Source organism: Hypanus sabinus, chromosome 19 (assembly GCF_030144855.1).
Source record: "Hypanus sabinus isolate sHypSab1 chromosome 19, sHypSab1.hap1, whole genome shotgun sequence".
NCBI classification, from domain to species: domain Eukaryota; kingdom Metazoa; phylum Chordata; class Chondrichthyes; order Myliobatiformes; family Dasyatidae; genus Hypanus; species Hypanus sabinus.
Genome location: NC_082724.1, coordinates 22735713 through 22759936, shown reverse-complemented (window position 1 = coordinate 22759936; position 24224 = coordinate 22735713). Strand labels below are relative to the sequence as shown.

Genomic DNA, 24224 nt, shown 5'->3' with positions numbered 1-24224 from the left:
AGCATCAACCCATCTCAGGGATACCATAACCATACCATTTTCAAGAAAGGATACAAATCTGACTGAGGAAAGTACAAAGTGGTCCCCTGGCAGTTTTGCACTAGAAAGCAGGGCTTCAAGATCATCCAAACATATTTTTTTAAGATTGAAGCTCTTAATTTTCCCACTGAAGTTAAAAGAGTGCGCTGGATTAAAGAGAAACTCTTTAACCATTGTTGCCTCCACATCAGAACCAATGTTATCCCGACCTCAGTAGCTGAGCTTTTGTATGCAGGTGATATTTACATATGGACATATTCAGAGACAAGGTCTAATTCCTCTGATCCATTCATTGATTCATGGGAAATAAGATGTAATATTTCCTTAATGGCATATGAATCCCTATCCCAAGATCACTCAAAATGGAGAAAAAACACTTTGGTACTGAAACCACTGTTCTATGCATCAGAAGCCCAAAGCATATTAGAAAAGGCAGAAGGACTGTACCAACTCCCAACTACCCAACTACCAAATCCAAAGGTAGTCCCTATTCTACCTGTTGCTTCCCCACATTAGCCTCATCAGTTACTTTGGAATCCAAAGAACTAGTATGGAAGAAAATCACCAATCCTCAGGGATCTCGTAAGAAGCGAGAAAGGTTGTTACCTTTTTTTGATTTATGAGAGTTACATTTCATTGCTGCATATTTTGTTTAGAAAGATAAATAACATCTCTCTTTTGAATTCTGGAATATATAATACCTTTGAGAAATAGATTTACAAGTTTCAGCCTAATTGGTGTAGTCAGACAGAGTGGCCCATAATGCCCTGCTCCAGCATGGAGGGCCTACTTTGCTGGCCTAAAGTTTCTTGGCTTCCAATGACTGTAGCCAGAGAGATGGAAGGATGCCCAATGGCACACTGAGGTTACCAGGTTACCATGATTCTGAAATGCTTCTGAATGCCCTGCCAGCCAGTAAAGCCCCACCGGCAGCTTTGTCATCTGTAGCCATGGAGAATTAGCACAGAAAATGAGCCCTTCATCTCATTGACCATGTTGCACCCATTTTTACTCAATCCTACCCTAATCTATTTTATTCTGCCCACATTTTCCTCTATTCCCTCCTCCCACTGTATTCTACTATTCACATATTCACATTTGCTTTGAGCAAATAATCTTCTGATCCATGTGTCTTTGGGCTGCAAGAGGTAAGCAGAGCACACAAGGGTTGTGCAGTCACAGGGAGAATGCATAAAATCTACTGGATGGCAGGTTTCTAACCTGGGTTTTGGAAGATGTCAGACAGCATCTCTACCAGCCATGCCACTGTGCTGCTGAAAAGAAAAAAAAACAAGTATAACATGAAATGTTTTTTTAAAAAAAGCACTGAAGTCAATAAAACAATTAATGTTGGTTAAAAGAAAGCCCAATGCAACTGAAACATTGTTTAACACTCTTTCACTATAATCAGTATTCACTGTAATCAGTGCAATTGTATATCCTACATAGATTAACCTGGTACAGGCTCAGAGTAGGAAACATTGGGATTTCATGGGGAAGTGTCAGTGTGAAAATGAGAGCGTTTTTACACCCAGATGCTTTCTTTTTGATACATGTTGAAAATTGTTGCAGGTATTTGGCCTTTTTTGAGGAAGGCAGTTGTAACATGTTGTGATTTTATATTTCGATTCATTAACTTTGACTTTGTTTTTCAATCCAGGCTTTATGACCAGAATGGAATGCAGTTCTCCAAGTGCGATCTGTCAAATGCATTGTAGATACATAACATTTATGGACTTGCTGCTCTGATATTTGATTTAGAATTACTTAACTACTTTTTCTTATTACAATTGATTATTGCATGTTTGCTTCTAAAGTCCTTCTCTTAATTTATTATAAGCTTGTTACGTGTTGTTTTAGGCTGCTGTCAGCCATTCTCTGGAGTGTTGTTTTTCATAGATATCCGGGAAAAGGCATGCATAGTGATTGAACGGCAATTTGCTCTTTGTTTGTCAGCAACTGAATCTGCTAGTGTTTCAAGATAAGTTGTTCTTTGGAGGAGAGGAAGCAAGTGTGCCCCAGTGTCAGTGCTATGCAATGTCACCCTGCACACTCTTCAATGGCATTATAATTGTACCCCAAGGATTTGTAATATATTTGCTTGTGGCACTGAGTCCTGCTATTTGTTTTGGGTCAGAAATCAGTCAGAACAAGGGCAATTCTTGCTTCACTCTTGAAATAATAACAATTTATCTTTTAGAAAAAACCTACAAGAACATGTGTTTGCAAGCTAGTCGTGTACAGCCATGATTCAAATAGCTATTCTCAAATTAAGATTCATTTTGGATTAACATCAAAACATATAAGTTAATTTCAAAGTTTTAATATACAGAAAGCATGCATTAACAGGAAAAAAAGGAAAATCAGAAAAATGCAATGAACAGGAAAAGGCCCTGATCTCCTTTTCTGTTCTTATTCTTTTATTTCACTATAATAAATAAATTATTTACACTCAGCAGTCACTCTATTAGGTACCTCCTATAACTAATAAAGTGAGAGTATGTTTACAATGTTCCGTTGCTGAAGTCCATCCCCCTCAAACTTCAATGGGTAGTGTCTTCATAGATGCCCTTCTGCCCATCACTGTTGTAACACGTGGTTAACTGAGTTACTGTCACCCTCCTGTCATCTTGAAGCACTCTGGCCATTCTCCTCTGACCTCTCTTATTAACAAGGTATTTTTGCCCCCAGAACTGCCACTCACTGGATGTGTTTGGTTTTTCGCACCGTTCTCCATAAACTCTAGGAGAAAATCCTAGGAGATCAGCAGTTTTTGAGATACTCAAACCACCCCATCTGGCACCAACAATCATTCCACGATCAAAGTCACTTACATTACATTTCTTCCACATTCTGGTGTTTGGTCTGAACATTAACTAGTCCTCTTGGCCATGTCTGCATGCTTTAATGCATTGAGTTGCTGCCACATCATTGGTGTACCTAATAAAGAGGCTACTGAGTGTAAATGTTTATACAGTTGAGGTTCCCTTGCCACCAGTCAGCTGTTGAGCAAAGCAGAAAAGCGAAGATGATTTATGCTTCTGTTTAGGACAAGAAATGCACTGGCAAAATCGTTTACATTTCCTCTTCCACCTTGATTTGAAACAAGCATATGATCTGGTATCATTTGAAATGGGAGAATCTAAGAATAAAATTAAACACTTTAATATTATTAATCATTTAAAATATTTAAAGAACATATTTTACAAAAACAAACATTAAATCGCATTCAAAATTTGAAGGTAAGGTTCATTGTCAGCAGGTTTATTTGCAAGAGTTTACCGGTTATTTACATTTCTCTCTTTTAATTGGTCAGAAAGCATGAGACTTCAGTGTAAGTGTGGAAGTCCCAGCCTTGCTGGTTGTGGTCAGAAGTTAGATTCTGCATGGACTACGCCAGAACTGATGTAGAACAGTGAAATATAGTTATTCAAAAGGGAGACGGGCAAATATAAGATAATTTACAATTTTTATCATTTAGGTTATTTTAATTCCCTAAACTTTCATTTTTTATCTTTAATTTTTGAATATTTCTGAATGAGAGGCATTCAAAGCATTTCAAAACTTGAGTAGCTTTAACAATTTACAAAGTTTAGGGTATGTATCTTTGCCACCTCGTATTAATATTTTTCAGCCATTTCATGGGTTGCGCATATTCTGACTCCCTAATGTGACAGCTTTTTTGGACCACCACAAACCTGTGAGCATGTTTGGGAACAATGAGCGTACTTTTAATTTCCAATTGATTCCAATTTTTTTCATATTGAAATGAAGATGGGGGTTTGTTTCAGGTTTATTTTCCATAGTTACCTCAATTTCAGGAAAGCCAACCTTTTAGACTGGAAAAAAATGCACATCTTTATCCCTTTAGTAAGGTTTTTCCAATGGACTTATTTTGTTCTTGTCAGCTGATGATTAATTGAGGAAAATGTGGTTGATATTATTGTAGATGTTACATGTTAATTTTTAATGCATTTTTGTGGTCTGGGAGTCACTGACAATGGCAAGCATTTATTGTCCATTCCTAGACGTACTTGACAAGGTGGTGGTGAGTAGCTACAGTCCTTCTTGTGCAGGTGTTTCCGCAATGCTGTTGGGTGGGGAGTTACAGGCTTTAGACCAACAATATTGAAAGGCTAGCGATACATTACTAAGGCAAGAAGGTAAATAATTTGGAGGAGAGCATGCAGGTGGTGGTGTTCCTCTGAATCTGCTGCCCTTGTCCTTGGCGTTGAGATTGGAAGTTTGGGAGATACCTGACTGAATATCTCACATCATTATGGTGAAAATGCTCAATGTGACCATTGTGCACTGATGATAGAGGAAAAGATGTTTAAGAAGGCTGATGGGATACCAGTCAAATGGCCTGCTTTGTCCTGGGTGATCTTGAGAGTTGTTGGTGCTGCACTGATCCAGACAAATAGAGAGTATTCCATTCCACTCCTAACCTGCCTTCAAATGGCAGAAGGAAACTGGATGATTGGACGTGAATCACTTCCCACAGGGTAACGAGACTCTGACTTTATCTTGTGGCTAGTGCAGCTGAGTTGCTGATGAATGTTGACCCCCCCCCCCTCCCCATCCCCACGATACTGATAGTGGAGATTTCATCGATGGAAGCATCATTTGCTGATGAGTTGCACATAGAACTGAGCATGGGCAGTCACCAGGAAAATCCCCACTTATGAACGGAGGATGGTTATTGATGAAGCATCTGAAGATAAGCCAAAGATATTGTCTTGACAAACTCGTGCAGCCATGCATTGGGACTGGTGTGACTAACTTCTGATCATTAAAATCACCTTCAGTTATGCAAAGCATAACTCCAACCATTGGATTGCTTTTGCTTTTCTCACTTAATTTTGTTTGGTCCAGTGCTAAGTTGATGTCAACAATACATTCTCATCACACCACTTGCATTCAACTCCATATTCCACATTATAACCTTCTTGAAAGCACCTGGAACCAAGTGGTGCTAATGATACTCAAACGGGGCTATGTGGCTGTTATCAGTGGACAATACAATTTCTTTGCTGTTAACTGAGTGTGAACTGATAAGGCAGAATTTAGCCAAATTGGATTTGTCCTATTTTTTTTTGTGAGCAGAGGGTACCTGGACATCAACACACATAAAATGCTGGAGGAACTCAGCAGGTCAGGCAACATCTATGGAAATGAATTAACAGTCTACATTTTGTGTTGAGACGTTTCTTCAGGACTGCACATTGCCAGTTAGATGCCAGTATTGTAACCATATTGAAACAACAATGCTAGGTGTGAAGCTAGTTCTGAACAGCCAGTCTGCAGTATTACAGCTGGAATATTATGTGCTTCCATGCTCCCATAGTCTGCAGTGCTGACAACCATTCCTTGATATTTAGAGTGAATCAAATTGGCTTCTGTGATGGTTGGGATTTTAGGAAGAAATTTGTTCATCTACTTGGCATGTCTACCCATACATGATTACAGATATTTCAGCTTTTTTCAATAGTGTTCAAATGCTAGGCTTCACTGTCATTGAGAAACTGCAAGTTATTGGATTCTATGGAAGTAATGGAATCAGAAAATGGTGGAAAGAATACCAGAGGCATTCTGTGCCATTTACCTGTTGAGGGGAAGGATGGATGGGGAAGATCAAGGACATCCTAATGGTCCTTAGACACATGCAGACACGTTGTCCTGATGAAGGGTATCGGCCTGAAACGTTGACTGCTCATTTCCATGGATGCTGCCCGACCTGCTGAGTTCCTCCAGCTTGCTGTACTTGTTACTTGTCCTTAGAACAGCCATCAGTCACACATGGGAGGCTGGTCTGGAAGGTTAAGTTGCTTGGCAGTCAGGATGAAATAATCAATTGAATTCGATATTGGCTTATTGTGAGAAGCCAGAGAGTGGTAATAAATAGTTGCCTCTCTGACTCTCTGAAAATAGCTGTGAGGTGGCAAATGGAACTTAATGCAAACAAGTTTGAGAAGTTTGGGAAGACAATCCAGGGTAAGGCATATAGTGAATGGTCATGCACTGAGGCATGCAGTAGAACAAAGGGATCTGGGAATACAAATCCATAATTCCTTGAAAATGGTGTTGCAGGAAGATAGGGTCATAAAGAGGTTTTGGCACATCAGTCTTCAGAAATCAGGGCATTGAGATGGGATGTTTTGTTGAAGTTGTACAAGATGTTGGTGAGGCTAAATTTGGAGAAATGTGCATTGTTCTGGTCACCTACTTACAGGAAAAATAGCAATAAGTTTGAAAGAGTGCAGACAGAATTTACAAGGATGTGCCAGGACTTGAGGACCTAAATTATAGGGGAAGGTTGACTAGGTTAGGACTTTATTCCCTGAAGTATAAGAGAATGGGGGTGAGATCTTCTACAAAATTATGAGGAATATAGTATAGAAAAAGTACAGGCTTTTTCGCCTCAGGTTGTGGGAGACTAGAAATAGAGATCATAGATTTAGAATGAAAGGTAAAATATTTAAGAGGAATTTGAGGAGGAACTTCACTCAGAAGGTGGAGTGAGTGTGGAACGAGTTGCCAGCAGAAGTGGTAGATGAGAGTTCAAATGTAACATTTAAGAGAAGTTTTGATAGGTAAATAGATAGGAAAGGTATGCAGGGCTATGGTCTGGGTGCAGGTAGATAGAACTAGGCAGAAGACTAGGTTGGCACAAACTAGAGGAGCCGACTGGCCTGTTTCGGCACAATGTGTTCTTTAGCTCTAGAAGCTACACAACTTCTGATATTGTATTTCAGTTCATATGAGCAGAAGATCTGGTGGGTTCTTTCTAAACTTGGAGACACCAACTGCAGATGTTGGAATCTGGAGCAATGACCAGCATGTTGGAGAAACTCTTTGTGTCATACAGCACCTATGGGGGAAAGAAATTGTTGATGTTTCAGGTTGAAACCTTGCATCAGGACTGTAATTGGAGAGGCAAGATACATAGTATAAGGGTGAAGGGACGTTGGATGCAGGGTGTGACGGGACAAAAATGGGAGGACTGGAGGATCAGAAGAGGCTGAAGAAGGAAATAAAGGAAAACAGTGTGTTTACCTAAAATTGAAAAGCCCAATATTTGGGCAACTTCAAACTGTAGACTACCAAAGCAGAATATAAGGTGTTGCTCCTCGAGTTTGCATTGGGCTTCATCCTAGCAGTAGAGAAGGCCAAGAATGGACAGGGCAGTGTGGAATAGGAAGGTTAAGTTGAACTGGACTGCAACTGGGAGCTCAGGACAGCCATGATGGAGTGAGCATAGATGTTCTGTGAAAGAGTTGCCAAATTTGGTCTTACTTTCCACAGATATTAACTGACCGGCTGGGTGCATCCCACGTATTCTCTTTTCATCGGCAGGTGTCTGTATCTGAGCAGCTAGTATGTAGTCTGCATAATTCCACACAATCAAACATCAGCATTATGGTGATCTAAATATTCATATTGTATTCATTATTTATAATGGCTTATCTTAGTAGAAGTGAATCTGATGGATTTAAGAAACAATGCTCAGAGCAGGAAGCTTATTGTCAGCACTTGGCATATGTTGGAATTATGATGAATATGTGCACTCTTTTTGGGTTAACAATTAAAGGAATGAATGCATTCTGTGCCAGACCAGTCAGCAGAAAGTGGAAATAACAACTGATTCAGGGCTGTCCATTTCTCCCTTGAGTTGTCAGTCCTTTCATAATTATGTCATTAATGATAATAGAGCTTTGCTGAACTATTTTGAAAATCAAGTTATGATTTTCTTCTAGACGTCGGTAAACTAAATACTTAAAAGGTCCAGTAACATCGATAGCTCTTTCATGTACCATAATGACCGTACATTTACCAATGTGTGTTTAAGAGGGTTTTGTCCAGTTTGTCCTTTGGAAACTATGGAATGCTACTTTATATATCAGATTGGGTCAAACCGTGTAAGAAATAATTAATAATTTTGAACCACTTATTAAAATTAGTGTTATTGGTTTTGTGTATCTTGAATAAGCATTGATCTTTACAACTTTATGCACTACACTTTTAAGACTTGACTGGTAAAGATAATGATGAAACCACAATCATATATATTGAAATTTAAGCTGAAATCTAATTCTGGGTTAATGAACTATTGGGTACTCAGTTGATGGCGTTTGCTGTGGACTTTATTTTGTAGGAAAAAAAATTCTTTGTTTTTTTTTGCTGTATGTACAGGAAATACTTCACAGTCTTGAAGTGCATGGTGAAAGGAAAACCTTTCTCCTTAGGTCAACCACACACCAATGATGGCAAGATAGTAAGCTGACTTACAACAACAAGCACTCTTTTTGAAGTTTTCTATCTAAAACTGGAATAATTTTTCAGCCTTATTTAGATGCTATCATTTAAATAGACCAAAAACTCATGAGAAAACACTTCCCTTTGAAAAGGTTTCATGCACCAACTTATTTAATGTGAAATTTTGCAGCCATGCAAAGCATTATGCAATAATTTGTAATTATATTTTTGTACCTTTTAGTAAAAGATTCCACTTTTTAGTTATGTCAGCAATTAAGTACGTAAGTAAATGAGTCTTGTGCATGGTTCAGGTTTCAAACCTTTTATTTTACTTCCTATTTATTGCTTGTTTAGCTTTAAAAGAAGTTCCTAAAGTTTCCTAATAGTTGGAATGTCAGATAGTTTGTAGTTTCAGGATGGCAAAAGGCTTCGAGTGTAATGTATAGTTTAAATTTTTGATGACTTCCCTCCCTTACAAAGAGCCTTCTTAAATGTTTGTAGATTCTTCAGTTTGATTATGAGCACTTAAACTTATTAGCTAAGTACAGCATTTCTTCAGTCTGATGCACCAGATAGCACATCTTTGTTTATTAGCAATCAGTACTTTAAATCTGCTTAAAATATGGTGGTTTTTGAAATGTAGTGATCATCAAGGCTTCACGTTTTAGGTTTGTGTTTGCTGAATCAATCTTTACGAGGATCTATCTGGAGGATTATTTTACTTGAGTTGATCCAATCCAAGTAGCAAGGCCAAAAAAAATTTGTCTTTTGTTGCTACTGACATGATGGGTTCAAAAATAACTGAGAACTTTTTGTTCATAGTTAGGCAACAGAAATATGTAAATTGGAAGTTACAAGTCTGAGAATGTGATTTACAGTCTCGTATATTTGGCTGAGATCTCTTCTTTCCATTCCATAAGTACTTACTCACTTGTTGCTATCCTTATTTAAATTTCATGAGTAAATGCCCGCGACACCTTAGTTAAACCAGCTCTTTATTCAAGAAGTATGTTAAGTGGATGAAAATTCATATGTTGATTACATATAAAGGTAAATGAAAGTATTCCTTCATTAACAACATAAGAGGACTTTGACTAATGAACTTAAGTCATGTGAACTCCTGAAGTGTGAAATAAGTCACAGCTAATCAACCTTAAAATAAAAAAACTGTTATTCAGCTATACCATTCATATGCAAAGCTAATTGTGTTCATTATTGTAACTTAACTGTTTTAAAGGGGAGTTGTTACAATTTCAGGAGAATTTTAGATACAATTTTATTAGTTAATGTTTAGCTTAAAACAGAATGCATTGATTTTTGATTAGGAATATGCCAATATGTTTGAAATTTGGCAATGTCTAGGTACCTAATTGTCAAGTTTTATGCTGAGTGCATTGCTCTTACAGTTAAAGCCATTGGAGAAGTTCAAGCAAATACTTGGCCATGATGTGGGAAAGATTAAAAATAAAATGCCAGTGTCTTATCAAGAACTTCTAATACTTGACTGATTCCCTTTTGAAATTCTCAGACAAGTAAAGGATCAGAATAAAAAAGTGGCCAATCTGAAGCACAAGGAGCAAATGGAGAAAAAGAAGAATGCACAATTGTTGGAGGAAGCACGAAAACGTGAAGACAACCTGACTGATAACTCACAGCAGATGGAGGTGGGTCAATTGGTGTCTCTCCTTTGTAAGACTAGTTTTGACATTTGTTATTCCACATGAAAAGGCAAAAAACTACCATGGATTCTAATATCATAAATGACAAAGTGACAAAATTCAAAAAAAACATTTTCAAAAGCGGAATACAACCTTGCAAGTTAACACAAAATGCTTCTGCAGGTGGTCAGGAACAAAATGGGATCTAAGAAGGTAACCATGGTGATAATGTAAATGAAAAGAAGAAATGGGAGGCATGCTGAATAATTACTTTGTATGTTTGCTCAGTGAAACTTAATGGTGAATCTGCAATGAGGACTTGCAAAAATTAACTCAAGCAAGATAGTAATAATGATGAAAATAATGTGACCTAGTGTGATGTATCTCCAGAAGCAGGTAGTTTTCATCCTTGGGTTTTAAAGGACTTTGAATATTGTAAAGGCCCTGATTATAATCTTCTAATGGGTTCCTTTAGATTGCAAAATTGCTGATGTTATTGAGAAAGGTGAAGGTGGAAGCCAAGAAATTACAAACCAATCATCTTACTATCTATTATCTGTATATAAACATTAAATAACTGAAAATTGTCAGCTGGTTGTTAAGAGTCTACATGCGTTCAGGGAAGGTCATGCCTGACAAACTTTGAGGATGTGTCTATCATAGTTGATGGGGGCGGGGGAATGTCAGATTTTATATGAACTTTGATTAACTCCCTCATAAAAGACCATCAGCTGAGATAAAATCTTACAGAGATGAAGGTAAACTATTGACTTGACTCGCAAACTGTCTGACTAACTGAAAACAGAAATTAGTCATAATAAGCAAGAGGTGATGAAAAAATCTTAGCTGGGGGCCACAACACTTCAAGATATTTGCAAACAAACAAGGAAAGAAAGCTACTTTTCCATATTTTACAATAATAGACTTCATAAGTAGTGTAGATGGAAGCATTAAATTGCAAAGAAATGTAGATTAAGCGAATGGCCAAAGCTGCGACAAATGAATTAAAAAGCTGTCTAATGTAAGCTCATTCATCTATGACCTAAAAAGTATGGAAGAATAATTTCTACATGGTAAAAAGCAAGAAGCATTGAATGCCTGAAGAGACTTGGAAAGTCATATGCCTTGTTAAATGGTAATGGATGTGTATAGAAAAGCTGATGTTTGCACTTTTATTGTTGGAGATCTGGAATGCAATCGAAGTTATGCTCCAGCAATATTAGCTTGTGGTACACCTGGACTATTATGGCTTTATGGACTTCACACTTTACAAAATATATATTAATCTTGGGACTGGAATGTGGAATGAAATCCAGGCTCCAGGAGCAAAAGTACAATAGATGTTATGTAAGTTTAGTCCATGGAATTTAGATGGTTATCATGTGATTTAAATGAAGAGTCAAAGACAATACAGGGAAGGGAAACTGTATCCACTGGTCAAGGAATTGATGATTAGGTGTGTATTCTGAAAATAAACAAATTTTTTAGGTGTGAAATTAATTTAGGAAATATTTTTTCATGCAAAGGATGGTGAAACTTTAGTTGTTATTCTGAGGACACAGCTCCAAATCATTTATTAATTTTAAATTGAGATGGATAGAATGTTTTATTTGCCAAAGATATTAAAGCTATAGAGCAAGAGTGATGAAGGAGAATGAAGTTGCTAAGCTGCATTTTCTTTTTTAACGGAAGAGATTTTAAATGGTGAATTGCCCAAAATGTTGCTGTTTTCCCCCCGATGGAGCTTTTTGTGTTCACATGAATGCACATGCACACGAGTACATAGATTCACACGCACGAGTACCTCACTCATCCATATTCTCAACCATGCACATTATTGCTTAAACGTACTCGTTCTCCCACAGACTTTCATGAAATATATGTGCTCCTACGTGCTTATACACAAAATCAAAATGAACTTTTAAATACTATAGATGTTTGAATAATGTGTGTACTTCGAAGGCACAGCACTGGGAAAAGTAATGAACATGTTGTTTTGCAGGTATGTAACACTAAACTTAAATATTTGCAATTCACTCAGAACCATTTCATTGAAGGATTCTAATTAAAAATATAGCAAAAATATTGTTTTAAATAAAAGCGGCATGGTAGCTTAGCAGTAGCAAAACACTTTATTGCACCAGTGATCTACATTAATTTCCTACCTCTGTAACGACTCTGTACGTTATCCCCATGACCACATGAGTTTCCTTTGGGTGCTTTGGTTTCCAAAGATGTATGGGTTAGACTGATCAATTTTGGGCATGTTACATTGGCACTGGAAGCATGGGGACACTTGAGGGCTAACTCCAACACATCCCCGGACTCTGCTAGTTGTTGATGCAAATGACACATTTCACTGTATGTTTTGATGTACGTGTGACAAATAAAGTTAATATAATAGTTTGTATTTTCAATGTGTGTTGAGCATTGTGAAGAAAATTAAGTCATATGGATTTCAAGAATTAGATTTTAAGATCATTTTGTATGTTCTAACTAAAAATTTGGGAGAAAAGATCAACATTTGCTCTGTGCTTTGCCAGGCTGTAAGACTAGGTCAGGGAGAAAGTAATTTAAATTTCCTGCTGATATTGTTGCACTGCTAACATTGGCTCTTTTACCAATCGGTATTGATTTCATTGCACACTTTGTTACTGGAATGCCTTAGTGGCTTATTTACACTACAGGACCTAACTAGTATGGTATGGGTCTCCTATCATAATGTGCTTATGTGGTATTCTCTCGTTAGTTGTGGAAAGTGCCTGACAATGGAGGGAAGTGCCGGCTGGTGGCTGCAAGTCAACTCAAAAAATGACAGATAATTCCATGGAGGTTTAGTGCAAGACAAGTGATTTTTTTTCTCCCCTGTGTCAGCGAGTAAAATGTTATATTTTCTCAAGTTATGAAAAGGGTCTATTTGGCCCATCAAGACTTTTCTAGCTATCAGTGTAATCCGATTAGCCCCATTCCCTAAACCCTTCTCTGCAAACTGTTCTTTCACACATATCAGCATCTTGTTGATAGGTGGGAGAAAACTGAGAAAACCCAGGAGGAATGTCAGAGTCAGACTGGACATAAGAAAGAATCAAACCATGGCTGCTGGAAATGTGAGGCAGTGTACCATCTGCAGTACTACATTGCTGCCCTCTAAAAGCTGTTGGATAGCCTGTGCTTAGTTAGTAGGTTATTCAAAAGTAATAAATTAGAATCTATTTTCCAGTAGTCTTCTGTTGTAATGTTTTTCTTTGCAATGCCGTTGTAATTGTGGGTTCCCTGTTCACTGCTATTATGTGATTTCCAATTAGATCTGCAACACAAAAAAATCCTTTAGATCAGTTAGCCAAGCTGGCTAATTTCTGTACGGTAAATTCATTATGATGTTACAGGTTGGTTTCTAAGGCAGAAGTGAGGTGTAATCCCAAATGTCAGTATGAGAGAGAATTTCTGTGCAAATCCTACAAGCAATGATTCAGGGAACTCTATTTCACTTTAGCCATCCTGGAGGTGATCTATCATACTGTGTGGTTGAAAGTTGAACATGGTTCAATCTAATCCGTTGGATGAAAACCCTGTATGGAACATTGCTCTTTCGAGAACAATTGCTTTTGTGTTGTTGCTTGGTCAATTTATAGTTTTTATTTGGTATATCCTTATTTAGCAAAAAAGAATTAAGTACATGCCTGAGCAATGATTAAACATGTGGATTGAAAATGTAGCTGAACTAATACATTCAATTTTGACTCTTGATTTATTTGCTTCAAATCATTGCCTGTATCTGCTCTGCATAATTTGTACCACATGATTAACATCTTTCTTTTGGCTGTCCATAATTAGTCTGCTTGTGTTAACTTGCATTAAATTAAATTGCTTGACAATCATGATAGAACTTGGGGATGCAGATTTTTCTCCACGGTTATAAAGGACATTAAGCAGACACCTAGGCTTTCAACACCACGTTCTCTCTTGAATTTCACACTTCTCATTGCTTGCATTGCCTTTGGTTTCCTTACTAAGCAGTTGTTAGCAGCTAAGACAAACAGCTTTAAAACTAGGGTGACAAGTTGTGTAAGCAACCTACGCAAGGACAGATTTTAAAATGCTTTCACAATAAATGGGAACAGGTGTAGGCTGTACAGTCCCCTGTGCCTGCTCCATCTTTCTATCTTGGTTACTCTTGACCAATCTCCATTTTCATTGATTCTCTTGGTTTCCATTGAGCCCTTATTGACCATGTGTATTGATCACAGATTAAAATGCATTCCCAAAGCTGATCACGCACAGATTGGCAAATTCCAAAGATAGCTAGACTTTTGATAATGAAATTTCTGCTCCAGTTCATAAATAGCTGAATGCTAGTCTTGGCGAAATCAGTGTTGTTCTATTTAATCATTGAGTTCACAGTTTATTTGATTTCCGTGACAATCTTTTAAGGTTATTTCCAATGAAATCATCGATGTTGGTCTTTTTCTTAGATAAGCACCCCTGGATAGTTTGGCAGGAAATCAATTAAGTGGGTTTAGCCTAACCAGAATAGAAAGTTAAATGTAAAGGTGTACCCCAAAGGTGCAGTCTTAAAACATCTCTTACGGATAGTATTCTTCCCCTTCAATCAAATTTTGTGAAGGAGTATTTTTTTCTGTTTTTACAATGATAAGTGGTGGAAGTAAACATATTTCTAAATAGAACATTTTAAACCTATGAGGGAAAATTAGACTAACATCTATGAGTGAATAATATACCATGGGATAAAGTTCAGTGGTCATATTTTAAATCTATCAATCACAATGTATGAAACCAATTGGCCTTTATCTACTCTACCAAATAAAGTATTAATATATTTTAAGATTGTTAACTCGGATGAGTTTGTATGCATTTGTCTTCACTTGACCTGTGGGGGTTCTATTAAGTAGTGGATAAATTCCATATGTGCTGCTGAAATGTGTTTTGAACTACAGCCAATATTTTAAAACTATGTTCAGGAGAAAAACTGTGCCATTGTTGAAAGAATTTAATTTGAAGAACTCTGCAGCTGAGGGGAAAACACAGGAAGGTTATAAAAGCCAAGTTTGCACAGGTCATTAAAGTCAATGCACTGCAAACTAATGTACAAATATTGACTTCCACAGAGGCTGCTACAAAGTGTAATTTATTCCTTTGTAAATAGTGGTAACTTCATAAATTTAGGTTTTACAAATGGAAAATGGTTTAAGGTATAAAGTTGTCTGTTATTTAGTGCAGAATGTTGAAGAAAATCCTGCACAGAGCTACAATACTAAAGAGCCCATCATAGCACAACTGCACATCACAGTGCACAACTGGCAAATAATAGAATCTGCCTCAAACAACTGCGATAATTTTAGTTATAATAACAGAGAAATTGTGAACAGTTTCTACACTGTACCATTGCAGCACAGGGGATGTATACATTATAGAATATCTTTGCAGGCATATAAAAGTCCATAGTTTGCAATAACATTTCTGTAAATAGAAAGATCAATGATTAATTATGACTTTTGGGAAGTGGGGCAGCATTACCTTCATCATGATGCATTGTAACACTTCAGTAGTGAATTTGGTGTCTTGTGTTTAACGAGACTTGCCATACTACTGGGGAAGTCTAGGACTTTCACAATTTCGGCACTGTTCCCTCTATGCTGTGTGGGTGCATGGCCACACTGTAACTGAAATGCTCCTATGCAAATAGCCTTTGTTGCTACACAGTTTTCAGGCCATATAAAAATTGCCGGCTCAGAGCAACGGTAGGTCCACGCAGCTGTGAAATAATTAGAGAGAACATTGTTTTCCAGTATAAGTAAATTTTTAATAGCATGAAAAGTCTAATTGCAATATAACAAGCTCTCCTACTGAAAACTTTCCTATATGGTAAGTCTCATTCTTTCACAGTTTGTTATTTCATTTTTCCTTTATCCTATTTGTCTTCCATTCATTTCTACTTCCCTTTTTCTCATTGTTTGATGTATCATGGAATTAAAGTCTCTAATTTCCATTTTCTCTTTGTTCAGTTAAAAAAAACTTCAATCACTGGGGTATGTACGTATCTTCTTTCCATGGGTCTAAGAGAGTATTATATCAAATTGATTTCACAGTTGCAACAAGGATGAATACAGAGCCCTATATAAAGTCCTTTGGTAAGGGTAGCAGTAATAAATGATTGGCAGTTGTTTTTTCACTAACTGCAAAGTCCTTGTAATCATTTTATGCCGTAAGTATGAAGAATAGGAAAAAATAAGTTAATATGAATTTTGAGAGAGTGCTTGAGATGCGTCAAACAGTGAGAACAGGTTAATTTGTACATTGTATCTTTATGATATGGGAGAAGTTAGAAATATTATCTGAACTGAGAATGATGCATGCTAAACTAGTTATCCTGTATTTTATAGTTTAACTGTTCTTTTGGGATATTTTAATATTTTCCTTTCATTTTATGAGGTGCACACCATTCTCTGTCATAAATATGCAATCCTTCATATACTGCATATATTGTTGCACAGTTTAGATATTGTCACATACACTTTGCTCAGTTAAAAACGTTTTCAAATAGTTTAAAAGCTGGAAGTGGCTACATTTGACTGAAATGAATCATTGTAATGTAATGGGGAAGTCGTTCCTTGTAAGCTAAATATTTAAAAAATTTAGTTATGAGTTGTGGATGACATGGGAATTGCCAACATCAATTCCTCATTTCTTATTTCCCTTGAGCAGTAGATCCAGTCTTGGAAATTAAAATTCCGTCAAGATGCCGTTGTTTAGGAAGCTCCAGGAGCTTGGTTAAGAAATGATGTTTGACAGATATTTTTATTTTAAATCTCAGATAACATTATACTACAATTAGCTTTCCTATTGTTTGATTAGACTGACAAGGCATTAAGTGGCTTTGAAAGGCTGAGATGTTGTAATAAGTGTTTAAAATTTATAATACTGATCAGAATCTGATTTAAAGATGGCAACAGGCAGAGATGATGACATACCCCATTAATGTAACTGCTTGTCTTTCGTTGTCCAGAGGAAATAGGTTTGGCTAGAAACTGAAGGAGATTAAGTCAAGCATGTTAACTCCATACCAGCTGAGGTAAGTAGTTTGGTACATCCAAGGTTGGAATGGTGTTACTTTGTGGAGGAACACAGTGGGTTAATGTCAGGACTGAGAATGGAACTTAGGAGGCTGAGATCAAGAGTTGCTACAAGCAGTCAGAAGTGAGAAGCCAGTAAGTGTAGCAATTGGAGACAGAATCTGAGGCAGAATGATTGGGATCAGTTGCAGAAGGTGTTATGGTGAGAGTTGATAGGTAAGAGAGAGATGGATCACAGGTTCAGTTGTTCATTGGTTTGATTATTGCTAACTGGGTGCAGGTGGCAGACTGGTAAGTATGCAGTGCGAAGAGGGATTTGAATTGGCAGACAGTAAGTGATGCTTGTGAGCCATTTTGCTATTGCTACAGATTTTGGACGGGCTGAGCAGAGAAAGTGAATTTATTTGGTGAGAGTTTCTTGAGGTTGGTTGATAGAGTTGGACTCCACAGTTTGGCACTTGGTCAAGAAGGTCACCTTTAAGTAATGCTGAAGTTTATCATACAGTAGTTTGACAACCCTTTTTATATATGGATTAGCTGCAGATTATTTGGGCTATATTAATGTGAATTAGATGCCAGTAATGATGTTCAGTTTAGCCTCAAGAAAGAGACAATATTGTAATTGAAAGGTTCAGTGAAAGGGAAAGTAAAATTCTAGTACAATTCACCATGAATAAAGAAGAGTTACTCAATGCCTTGGCAGCTTTAAAGGGAATACATTCCCAGGGCAGGATAAAACTTATCCCTGAATGAAATGAGAGGCAAGACCAAGAGAAAGAATTCCCAGAGGTCTGAAATGACTTTTACTTCTTTGCTGTCCTTGGGAAATACAAATCACTGAAGGATAGCATATTTAATCCTTTTAAAGAAGGACAGCAGGATACAACTTGATAATTACTAACTTGTGAGTCTGATGTCAGTAGGTTATTGGAAAATATTCTGGGGGGAGGCAATGTGATCAATTGAAAAGACAGGGTCTAATCAATGGTAGTTATACCTTCGTCAAAGGCAGATCTTATCTCACCAATCTGATTAAGTTTTTTAAAAGAGGTGCTTTATATGGGCTTCACTAAGGCCTTTGACAAGGACCCACATTGGAGACTGGTCCAAAACATTGTGTAAATTGGTAAATAGGATTCAAAATAGGCTTGGCTTTCAGATAAAGAGGGTAATGGTAGAATTTACTTTTGTGATTGGATACCTACAACTAGTGACATTTCCCAAGGATAAGTGCTGGGTCTCTTGGTCGTAACATTTGAATGACTTGATATGTGGATGGAGGAGGCATGATCAGTATGTTTGCACACGGTACAGAGATTGGTGAAATTGTTAACTGTGTGGAGGGTGGTGTTCAACTAATGAGTGATATTGATGTGAAATTGATGAGATATTGACAGTGGAATTGGCTGAGAAATGGCAGATCAAGTTTAATCCAGGTCAATCTAAGGAGATGCATTTTGGGAGTACTAATGAAACTAGAACATATTATAGAAAAATATGGTAGGGTCGTATGGACTATTGAGAAACAGCAGGATCTTGGTGTTTTAGTAAAAAGGTTCTTAAAGGTGGCAATCCCACCAGATAAAGTGTACAGAAGAATATGGGGCACTGTTATTCAGTGGGCTTCAAATATAAGAGTGGAAAAGCTATTCATCAACTTCATAAAACATTGGTGAGACCTCAAGTGGAGCTTGTGGAGTATGTTGTTCTGGTCACCCTATAACAGAAAAGATGTAATGGTTCTGGAGAGGGTGCAGAGGGGGTTCATCAAGCTATTACTGAGGATGGACCATTTTAATTAAGGCACGTAAAATTATGAGGACAAGTGATAGGATATACATGCAAGAATCTTATCTCTATATCAGAAGCCTTAGGACATTTTGGTATTGCTGCAACTCCTATCACTAACCACATATAATCTTGAAGTATGACCCTAAATGCATAGAATGGGCTGCAATAATAAAATAAGAAATGGGGAGGAGCTGACATATATGTCCCTTAAACCTGCTTCATTATTCAGTTAAGAAAAATGAAACAGATTTGGCAACCTTTTTGCAAAGTGCTTCCACCTTGTCTGTAATTTCCATCTTAAAGCTTCAGACCACATGTTATTTTAGCTCTCCTTCCTTCTCCCATACTCCCCTGTCTGTTCTTGACCCTCTCCATTGCTACAGAGAGACCAATCACAAACTGGAAAAACAAAATCTCATTTTCTACTTGGGTAGCATACAACCCAATGGTATCAATACTGAACTTCGCAATTTCACATAGCCACACTCTGTTTTCTGCTTCTACACACTTAACTAGTTTTATTCTTTCTTTGTTCATCCCTCCTATCTATTCCTCCAAATGATTCCACCTGCCCATCATCCTCTCCCATCTGGTTTCACCCACTGTAAGCTAGCCTCTGTTCTACTCCCCTCCTCCACCTGTTCATCATCCCTTCCCCACCTGGTCGCATTGATAATCTACCCGCCTCAACCCCAAATCAACTTTCTCCTGCCATTTACTAGCAATCTTTTTAATTCCTCCCGATGCAGGATCTCAAGCTGAAACATTAGCTCCCATATTTTGACTCCACAATGCCTCTAGACCTCCTGAGTTCTTTAAACATTCTTTTTTCTTTTTGACTATTTTATATTAGTTAGTCACTCCTTATCCATGTCTGCATCTTACTTCCAAACATAGGAGCTCTTATCTTATGCAGCAGCATTTTTATGCCAACTTAATGAATGAGTTGACTGCTTGATTGCTTTTATGATTTTCTAAATGTTAAAATATTGCTTCCCTTATATTGGATTGAATTATTTTCCCAGAGATAGAAGTTGGGCCATCTGGCCTATAGTTTTCTGACTATTTGTTTCTTGAATAGTGACATTATGATTGTGCTTTTCCAAACTTGTGGAACCACTTTCAAATACAGGGAATTTTGAAACATTATTACCAATGCCTTTATCGTGCCTGTAATCACTTCCTTTAAGAGCCTAAGATTCAGGCATCTGACACAGGTGACTTCCCCCACAAAATAATTGTGATTCACTTCTTCATTCACTAGGCTCCTGGTTTTGACTTATTAGAGTCTTCAGGTTCCTTAAGGTTGTCATAGCTGGGGGTGGGAGGCGTTAGTAGGGATAAGCTCCCACCATCTATTAAATGCTTCTAATTGTATGTGTCTCAAAGCGCCTCTGACAACTAAGCTCAGCTCCTGGCCTTCACATGTGACTTAGCTATTAAACCTGGCGGAACCATTTCTACCGACAGGAGAAACAGCAAATGTAGGTACTGGTACCTTAGAACCAGTTGCGTTGTGCAGATGGAGCTCGTTAGCCGTTGTTGGCAGCTCACCTAAGAGAAGGAAACCCTGATCTCAAACTTCTAGCTATATCCACTCATGGTGAAGGGTTCGGGAGTGAATCCCAAGGAAAAATCCAGAACCGGAATCCCTAATGCAGTCCTACATTGAGTTCAACACTGACTGGCATCTCCTGTGTCACCACTGGTGCCAAACTGTATTGGTCTCTACCGTTCCTTTGGATTCATCAGCTGCATGGAGAGGGGAGCCTGCTACGTAGGCAACAGGCTGCTCTCCATATTGTACTGCCCTGGCTGCATACTGGCTTGAGTATTATGTAGACAGCTGGGATGTAGTATCTACGGTCGACCCAATTAATGGAGTGCCTCGAAGAGTCTTCTGCTCTGAAGATTGATCCAAAATCATTTTTACTATCTTTGCCATTTCTCGGTTACCCATTATTAATTCTCCAATCTCATTCTGCAAGGGATCACTGTTTGTTTTTATCTGCTTTCTTTTTGTTTGCCTGTTGAAGCTCTCAATATCTATGTTTATATTATTTGGTAGTTTACTCTCAAGTTCTGCCTCTGCCCTCTTTACCCTGATATAATTATTGTTGTTGTTCCACTCATGCCTTGTGCCACATCGGGCTGCAACCTTTCTGTTTCTTTAGCAGCAAGGAGCCAGCCGGATTCGAACCCAGGACCACTTGCCTCGAAGTCCGGTGCTAATGCCACTAATATAATTTGTCCAATCTACATAATAACTAAAATTTTCCATCGTTATTACACAGCCTTTCTTACAAGCCCTCATTATTTTTACAAGCCCTCTGTCCTACAACATATTCCTCTTTGGTCACCAATCTACAGAAAAGATATCAATTAGATTGAAGAGTAAGGAGAAAATTTATAAAGATGTTGCTGGGACTTGAGGACCCGAGTTATAGGGAAAGTTTGAAAAGGTTAGGGCTTTATTCATAGGAGTGTTGGAGTATGAGGGGAGATTTGATAGAAGTATACAAAATTATGAGAGTATAGATAGGATAAATGCAAGCAGGCTTTTTCTCTGAGATGGGGTGAAACTGGAATTTCAGGACGTAGGCTGGGGGTGAAAAATGAAATATTTAAGGGGAACCTAGGGTGAACTTTTATACTCAATGAGATGTGCCAGTGTAGAACAAGCTGTCATTAGAAGTGGAGATGCAGCATTTCCAACATTGAAACATTGAAACAATTTCCAACATTGAAAGGTCGAACAAGTTGGGTCTTTATTCTTTGGAGCGTAGAAGGTTGAGGGGGGACTTGATCGAGGTATTTAAAATTATGAAGGGAATAGATAGAGTTGACGTGGATAGGTTTTTTCCATTGAGAGTAGGGGAGATTCAAACAAGAGGACATGAGTTGAGAGTTAAGGGGCAAAGGTTTAGGGGTAACACGAGGGGGAACTTCTTTACTCAGAGAGTGGTAGCTGTGTGGAACGAGCTTCCAGTAGAAGTGGTAGAGGCAGGTTCAATGTTGTCATTTAAAAAAAAAATTGGATGGGTATATGGACAGGAAAGGAATGAAGGGTTATGGGCTGAGTGCAGGTAGGTGGGACTAGGTGAGAGTAAGTGTTCGGCATGGACAAGAAGGGCTGAGATGGCCTCTTTCCGTGCTGTAATTGTTATATGGTTAAGAGAAGTTTGGATCCGTACATGAGTGAGAGGAGTATGGAGCAGTTGGGGCATGGCAAAGTAACAGGTCACACAGACTAGATGGGCCAAAGGGCTAGTGTCTGTACTGCCCTATGACACTATAATTCTGTATGAACAAGGATATTTTGCAGTGTTTTGAATGTGCAGTGGAAACCCAGTAGTAGTTACAGATGAGGGATACATGACCACGCTGTGTTAAAAGAACTAGTGTTAACAGGATTTGGCATTGCCTGCTCTTATCACCATGAATACATCATAGACATTGTGATTGACCATTATTATACCCCCTAAAACAAATATGAGTACAAATTCAGTTAGTGAAATGAACAGAAAGAGACAAAAGAAAATGATGACATTAATGTAGGAGGTTCTTCTTCTTCTTGTTTTACGGCAGTTGGCACCCAGCTTAATGGTGCATTACCGCCACCTTCTGCTCCGGAGTGTGGATCAGAGAATAGACTTACATTCTATATTATACGCACATACACACACACACACACACACACACACACACACACACACACACACACACACACACACACACACACACATACACACACAACACACACACACACACACACACACACACACACACACACACACACACACACACACACACACACACACACACACACACCCCTACACTTTATCCTTTTATCCTTCCTTCTTTGGCCAAAAGCAGGAGATTAATATATTGGACAAACTAGAGAATGGAATTACTGCTCTAGTCGTTGGCTATTTGTTTATGGTGAACAAGTTGATGGTGAGGTTTGTCCTTGAGAAGGAAATTAATTTTTAGATACCTATAGCATCAAGTGCTTCAACCATTGCTAAAGTAGCATCACGAGTTTGTGACAAAGCATGTGTGAAGATGTTGAGCTAATGAATTAAGTGCATGTAGTGGACAAAAGGTAGTGAATCTAGTTGATGTTTAATTGCCATTGAACCATTCATGAGTGCAGCCGAACAAAACAGTGGTACAAAACACAGTACCAACAGTCTCACAGAAGATAGCAAGCACAAATGGTATCATAATCGCACAATAAAAGAGTCCAAAACTCGCACCTCGAACACTGGGGTAGGGGTGTGGAAGGTAGTAACAACTCTAGCCTGCCGTCTCAGGTGAAACGCACCAGCCTCGATGCCCCTTTCCTCCCCTCCCCCCCCCCCACCCTGGGTGACACCGCAGCTTGAGGCCCAGTCCACACACAAATAGAATACCAGTGAAGCACAATGGCACAGAATATACATGTATATAGTCCAGATCCCCTCAGCCCATCAAAATCTTCAGTGGACTATAATAGAGCCAATGAAATGGTTGTCCACAAGAAAGCCAGGAGCTTGAGTGAAGGTTTTTAAAAAGCCACAGTTAATCAAGTCACCTTTAATCTGTGCAAAGGATGGTTTGAGAACTTTGATGAAAGATTTGTGAAACTGTATCTGCAGGTCATGGTACAGCACAAGTGTATCTGTCTTATTTTGCTCTCCAGCTTTTTCAAATTTCCTAGCTCTGTCTACAGGACCTCATTTCCCTATTATTGGTACCGGTGTGGACCACGTGCTGCACTGAGGGACCTCACCCTGCAAGGTGCTCTATAGCTATTGAAGGGCATTCCTGAATCTACAGGAGCTTGTGAAGTAGATGTCTGGTCCCCTTGGTCTGTCTGGTAATCACCGATTCTCCCTCTGCTCACACTTTCTTAAATTGCGATATGAACACTCTGAATGTGCCGTGTCCAAAATCCTCAGCTGTGCAGGTCCACGACAGTGAATCTAGCCTTTGTTCCAGGTTGATAACCTGAAGTTTGTTTACTTAGCCATTTGCTTACTAATTTAATTTTTTTGGCATAACATTGTGGGCCGAAGGGCCTGTTCCTGTGCAGTATATGTTCTATAGAAGCTCAACCTGCCGCAACCTGAGACACATTTGTATTACATTTGTATCACTGAGTGTGTCCACTCCTTCTTAAATACTGTAACATTGCATTCAGCTGAGCTGCTCTGAAGTTCTTCATCATTCGAGTTTAGAATTCATAAAACCAAAATTAAACAGCAGAAAAGATTCACCAGCTATTCACTAATCAGCTTACCTGCTTTCCACCAACTTCACTTTTGAACTCTGGCATAAACCCTCTTCCTAAACCCTCCAGGCCTCTGGTCCATGCTTTTAAAAAAAAATTTAACACAATAAAAGT

The 24224-nt window shown here is 38.3% G+C and overlaps 1 protein-coding gene across 7 annotated transcripts in view; it reads left to right on the top strand.

The window, feature by feature from the left end:
- Positions 1-24224, top strand: part of LOC132377797 (ERC protein 2) — a 782782-nt gene that overhangs the window by 437548 nt on the left and 321010 nt on the right. For all 7 annotated transcript variants that reach the window (XM_059944157.1, XM_059944160.1, XM_059944156.1 and 4 more), the window contains one exon: positions 9824-9959. In XM_059944157.1, the coding sequence (XP_059800140.1) occupies positions 9824-9959 (136 nt within the window). The remainder of the gene's footprint in view (positions 1-9823; positions 9960-24224) is intronic.